Below are 6,545 nucleotides of genomic sequence, written 5' to 3'. Positions count from 1 at the left end.
ACCCATACCCTTCATGTAACACTCCGTTGCATTGCTACTGAGATATGAGTCAATCTGGACAGATTTCTTGGTGGGCCTTTTTTTTTTTTCCTGCAAGAACAGAGTAGTTGCTACTGGATACATTTGTAATCTGCAACTGTGTCCAGTTAAGCTCTCCTGAAAGAGGAGAGCTTTTCGCATATATAGGTGGAATAACTGCAAACGGGCCTCTCTTGATTTTTTTTTCCTAAATGTCAGATCTTTGGCTCTCAGCAGCTACCACCTCTGTGCATCTGGCTGCTCTGCACTGTGCCGGCTGTGCCTTCCATTGCACGAGCTCTTTGCCCTGCTTCCTCACCTCTCCAGTTTTTCCACAGAGAATATATTAAGATCTCTTCTCCCCTGCTGCCCAGAATCACAGAAGGTTAGATGGGACCACAGGGCGTCATCTAGTCCAACTCCTGGGTTCAAGCAGGGTCATCCTTGAGCATATTTCACAGGATTGTGTCCAGTCAGTTCTTGAGTATCTCCACTGAGGAAGACTGGAAGACGCCACAACCTCTCTGGACAATCTGTTTCAGTGCATGGTCACACACACAGTAAAGAAGTTCTTCCTCATGTTCAGGTGGAACTTCCCGTGCATCAGTTTCTGCCCTTGTCTTACTGCTCCCCGGAACCACCGAGCAAAGCCTGGCTCCATCCTCTTGACACCCTCCCTTCAGACACTTACAGACATTGATATCGTCCCCCCTCAGTCGTCTCGTGTCGAGGCTGAACAGGCCCAGCTCCTTCAGCCTCTCCTTACGAGAGAAATGCTCCCAAAGCCCCTGATCATCCTCCTAGCCCTGTGCTGGGGCCAGCCCAGGACCTCCACGTCTCTATTCTACTAAGGAGCCCAGAACTGGACACAACATTCCAGTCAGCACGCAGTACCTTCGCCCCGCTTCACACGTTTTTGTCAGGCAAGGGCTGCATGAGGAGGAAACCCAATTCCAGCGGGCAGGACAAGCCCGGGCGCCACACCGAGACCGCGGCACTCGCCGCTCCGCCGGCAAACCTCGCGATACTTCCCACCCGGCCGCCGGCTCCTGTGAGCGCGGAGCGCGGCAGCAGCGCAGTTCTCGCGATAGCCGCGCGCCGCTGGCCGTGCCGGCGGGGCGGGGCGGGGCGAGGCGGCCCCGGGCCCGGCTGGGCTGTCCGGCCGCGGCTTCCTCGGGCCGGCCGAGCTGCGGAGAGCGGGGACAGCCACGGGGCCCTTCCGTGAGGCGCCCCGGAGGCTCCTTCGCCGTGCTCCCCGCCGTGACCCGCGCAGAGGAGGGGCGGCGGTGGGTCGCCAGCGCGGCGGTGCCCGTCCGCCCCCGGTGCCTCCGCCCGCCAGCCCCGTCAGGCTTTGCACGGCCAAAAGTTAAAATGTGTGATGATGGTGTCGCAGGTAAGAGTCTTCTGTGTGTCTTGCTTTACAGTTCCTCGAATTTTGCTTTTGCAGTCATTTCTTAAGAGCGTAAATAAAATCCGGAAGAAAACAAAACCTTGCACTCCACATTAGGCAGTCCACCCTCACTAGTTATAAAGCGTGCAAGATAATTTCATAGAGGAGTAGTTGTTGAAAGGAACTAGTGTGTGACAGGAGGCCATTACCACCATGAATTAGTACAGTTAATACAGACAATTGCACTTTTTTTCACCTGTAGTAAAAGGAGTAAGTACAGGCGAGCGTCTTAAATACCATCTTTCGTCATTGATGGCAAGTGTACTGTACTCATGATAGGAAACCATACCAGGTCATTTTCTTTATTTTTAAAGACAGTGCTCCACACAAATTATGGTTCTAATTCAAAAGCGAAGAACTTAGTGAATCAGGCTAGTTAAAGTAGCAGTTCATGCTTTGACTTGTACAGCATTATTTTCTGGCCTTTTGTAGCAATGGTGTCTTTAGCACTATTATATATCTTTGCCTCTGTCTCATTTTGTTCCCTGTTTCTCACTAGGTTTAAAGCTTGATAACACTAGTACTATTGTCCAGTGCAATTTATTCCACTTTGCAACTGGAACTCTAGTTGTGATGTCATATGCAACTTATTAACCTCAACTAAATGCTTAGCTGAAAACAAAAAATCTGTTTTCTTAAATAATAGTTTTAACTTAAGAGTCTCTAAACTACATGTTGTATGTCCCTTCGTGACTGTAAAAAAAAAAAAGAATTACAGAGGTGCTCTCTTATTTTTAAACTTTGGTTTTTTTATTTAACAATGTGCCGTACATAGCTGGTTTCAGTTCTTGAGTTTTGGTTCCTGCTCTCATGAAATTGCAGAAGGAATTAGATGCTACTGGGAGGTGTTAATGTACTTATCTTTTCACATCGATATGAGAGACATGTCAAATGCCATGAACTTTAAGGATTAGTTATGTATGATTTGTTGAATTATATTGTTATGATTTGTTGTATAGCCTGTACCTCACCCTTAGCTTCAGAAAGATTCCTTTGAGCTTCAAGTCTTCGCGAAGATCTGAGGGAATGGCTGAAGATAGTGGAGCAGGTTATGTAGCTGGTCACAAGGTGTGGCGCTGAACTCTTAAGTAAGGATGATGGGGACATTATTAAAGAGATCTGCAAATTGGTGTGTCAAGTGGAGAGGCTGTGGTTTATGACCTTGTTAGTGTACGAACTAGTGGGCCATCAGTTTAGGTCTTCAGATCAAAGTTCCTATCAGGCAAAAGTGTGATGGGTATACAGAGCAGACCTGCAATATTTTTAGTCAGAAGTCACCAAATTCTAGAAATCTGCATGTGTTGAAAGGTGAATGGAGCTACTTGAAAGATAGCAGTCCACTGGCATTTGCTAAACAGACAAATCACATGTGGCCCATGAAATCTCAGCAGCTAAAATACTATAAGGCCAAAGAATTTTAGAAGATGGATTTTCTGTAAGCTTGTACTATTTTTACTGTTACCTGTATGTCAGCTTAGTGCCAATGCTGGTTGCAGAATAGTGGGCTTGGCTACGTGTATGTAATTAAATCTATTTTAAAAATGAATTATATTTATTGCTAATTTAATAATACATTGTGGAAAGTAGTCCTGTAAGCAGATGCTTCCATGTGCTCAGGACCTGGTGAGGAGAACCGATCTTCGTGTGATTTTCACATGGAGACATAAAAATGGGTGAAGGTGGAGTTTTTTGTCTTTAGGAGAAACAATTTTTCTTCCTTACCTTTAAGAACAGTCTGGATTGATGTATCCAGAAACACGTAGTACCACTGATCATAAAATGATAAACACTTGCTCTCTGGCTCACTCTTCCCTGTAAACACCGTAGGTGTCTCTCACTGCAGTTGATAATGACTTTCTTGTAAGTATCAAAACTTACTCCAGCAAATAGATAAGAAATGATAAAGGTTCTGAAATGAGTCTTGTATCCCTTTGTTTTGGGATGACTGAGCAGAAGAAGGTTAGAAATTGTTTCTGCAAACTCAAAAGAGCACCCCTTTTTGTCTCAGTTCAGATTTGGAAAACTTTGCACACAGCCATTATTTGTGAGGTCTTTTTACTGTGAAGACCATATTTTTTCTGGTAGAGGTATTTTGTTCCATTTTTCATTGTCAGTATGATGTGGATTCTTTCGACTCTTGATGTATACTGCTGTGTTTGGCTGTGTGAAGCCACTGTGTAAACTTGAGGCCTCAGAATCTGGATTTTGCCCTTTTTTTTCCCAATACATCTTCTGGTATTTCTAAAATAGTGGTGTTAGAGCAAACTATAGTTTTACATTTAGCACAGGGTTTGGTTGTAAACAGCAACTGGTATCTTGTTTCTACCTTCAATAAAGTGTTTTATATTACGTTGTAAGCATTTTGTCAAATAAATTTGCATCCATTGTTTTAGTGTTGAAGAAATTAAATACTTTGTACATCAGTCCACTTTATCACTGGATGTGTTTGGGTTTTTTTTATAGGCCATTGGCGTATTGGGGAGAAATGCCTTGCCCCTTGTCTTGAAAATGGAAAACTTCATGAAGGAACAATAACTTCTCTTGAAAAGGACAAGAATGGAAAATCATTTGCTGTTGTATCATTCTTGGAGACTGAAGAAAGGAAAATACTAGTAACAAAACTTTGTAAAGTCAAAGACAATAGAGGACCCTGGAAAAGCTTAATATTTGATGAGGGTGATCTGGAAAAGCCATATTTTCCTGATCAAAATCTTCCATCTCCTGCGGTTGCTTTTAAATTATCTGACAATGGTGATTTTATCCCGTATACAATTAACAGATACCTGCGTGATTATCAAAGGGAAGGAGCCCAGTTTCTGTATAGACATTATGCTAATAAAAGGGGATGTATTCTTGGAGATGATATGGGCCTTGGAAAGACAATACAGGTATTGTTTTTGTTTGTTACAGTGGGAGAATAACGAGTTTTCTGAGATCTGTAAATCTTTTTTTAAAAAGCAGTATATGAAGCTTAAACCTCCCTCTGCTGTTGTAGAGTTGGATGAGGCAAGACATGAGGTCCAGGACAGTACTCAGAGCCAGGAGCCTATTGCTGATTTTAAGATTCACTCCTGACGGGACGTAAAACTGAGATGTGACTCCTTTTGGTATAACCATGAGTAATTACAATAGCTAAGGTGTTAGTGTGTTGAATTTACATTGAAGATTGCTACCTGCCCATCACGAAAGGAATTTATACTAGAATATACTAAAAGAACTTGGGGCACTTATATGACTCTTGCTTTTAAAGTACCTTTTTCCCTGAAAATAGTTTCACTCTTCTGGGAATGGGAATGAACAATGGTAGTGGTCAATATGGGAAGATTAATAGATGTTGTCTGCCTAGACTCGTGTAGGGCCTTTGATATGGTCCCACATGACATCCTTACCTCCAAACTGGAGACCTGTGGATATGATGGATGGACAGTTTGATGCATAAGGAATAGGTAGGCTGGCTGGCTGGCTGGCTGGATACAGCCAGAGAGTTGTGGTCAGTGGCTCTGTGTTGAGGTAGAGGCTGGTGATGAGTGATGTACCTCAGGCTCTGTTTTGGGACCAGTGCTCTGCAGTGTCTTCCTCAATGACACAGACAGGAGGATTGAGTGCAGCCTCAGCAAGTCTGCAGATGACAAAGCTGAGCAGTGCAGCTGACACAACAGAAGGACAGGATGCCAACCAAAGGGGTCTGGACAAACTTGAGAATTAGGCCCATGAGAACCTCATGAAGTTCAGCAAGTCTCAAGTGCAAGATGCTGCACTTGCAGCCTAGGGGGTGCATCCAAAGCAGCATGTCCAGCAGGTGAGGGGCAGTGATTCTGCCCCTCTGCTCTGCCCTTCTGAGACCCCACCTACAGTGCTGCTTCCAGCTCTGAGGTCCCCAGCACAAGAAAGATGTGGACCTGTTCCAGTCAGTCCAGAGGAGACCATGAGATGCTCCGAGGGATGGAGCCTCTCTCCCCTGAAGATGGGCAGAGAGAGTTGGGGCAGTTCAGCCTGGAGAAGAGAAGGCTCTGGGGGGACCTCATTGCAGCCTTCCAGTAACTTCGTGTTCAAGGCCAGGTTGTATGGGGGTCTGAGCAACCTGGTCTAGTGAATGGCATCCTGGCCCCTTGCAGGGATTGGAACTAGGTGATCTTTAAGGTTCCTTTTAATGCTTACCATTTTAGGATTCTGTGATCTTGTATATTTTTTATAAAACACAGTACTTATGTTAAAGTTCAGTATGGAAGAGGCAGTTTGGTGAATATGAAGTAAAAGGGAAGAATTCACTTGTTTAGAAACGGTTAATACATATGAAAGATAAATTTAAATTTAATCAAATAACTGATTTAGTCTTAGAAAAAAGTTGTCTTATGCTTGTCAGTTGCTGAATCTTACTCTTTCTGAATTAGGGGATGATTCATGAGGTAAAGACTCTTCTAGAAATTCTTTGAATTTGAATGTTCTTTATACTTCTGAACTGATTTTTGCTTTAAATGGCCTGACCATATGGCTCTTTCATATAAAGCTGAAGTTTAAGTGAAGGCAAATAGAATAATGTTGTTTTGTAGTGTGAGTACAGTAAATTAGTTACCTGTCAAGGCATTTAGGTTGCTTCTTGCTTTATCTGGAAGAGCCAAAGGTTTCTGGTAATGAATTGCCATTTCACTACTCTTAGAAATTTGTGATGCAAGATCTTCCAAGAATGGAGAATGTGGAAGAGACATGGAGATTTATTGTTCAGTTGAATTTAATTCTAATTCTCAAGGGATTAAAAAAAAATTAAAAGTCATTAGTTAAACAACATGTGCAAGCTGGTGGTTCATCTCAACCTCAGTTTATGAAGTATTATGTGTAAAAATGTTTGGGTTACTTTTATTCTACATACCTCTCTTTCACTCTGCAGCCATACACATGATGGATTTCTTCTCTCTTCTGTCCATCTAACATTACTCTTCCCAGGCAGGTATTTTTTCTGCACTCTGCTCTCCTGACTAGCTCTTTCTCCCCATCATTGGAGAGAGAAAGCTGTGTTTTGGGAAATCAACAGTTGGTAGCTTTACATCTGTGCTGCTCTGAGCAGCTGCAAAAAGGAAGC

At 43.3% G+C, this 6,545-nt stretch overlaps 1 protein-coding gene across 1 annotated transcript in view; it reads left to right on the top strand.

Annotated features, from left to right (window-relative positions):
- Positions 1–1,157: 1,157 nt before the first annotated feature.
- ERCC6L2 (ERCC excision repair 6 like 2) overlaps positions 1,158–6,545 on the top strand; it is a 65,392-nt gene continuing 60,004 nt past the window's right edge. The window contains exons 1-2 of the mRNA XM_085043009.1: positions 1,158–1,411; positions 3,932–4,356. Coding sequence (XP_084899135.1) covers positions 1,390–1,411; positions 3,932–4,356 — 447 coding nt within the window. The 5' untranslated portion in view covers positions 1,158–1,389. The remainder of the gene's footprint in view (positions 1,412–3,931; positions 4,357–6,545) is intronic.

The sequence above is a fragment of the Lichenostomus cassidix genome, chromosome Z, assembly GCF_008360975.1.
Source record: "Lichenostomus cassidix isolate B80296 chromosome Z, HeHo_3.0, whole genome shotgun sequence".
NCBI classification, from domain to species: domain Eukaryota; kingdom Metazoa; phylum Chordata; class Aves; order Passeriformes; family Meliphagidae; genus Lichenostomus; species Lichenostomus cassidix.
This window is presented reverse-complemented; position numbering and strand designations above follow the sequence as displayed.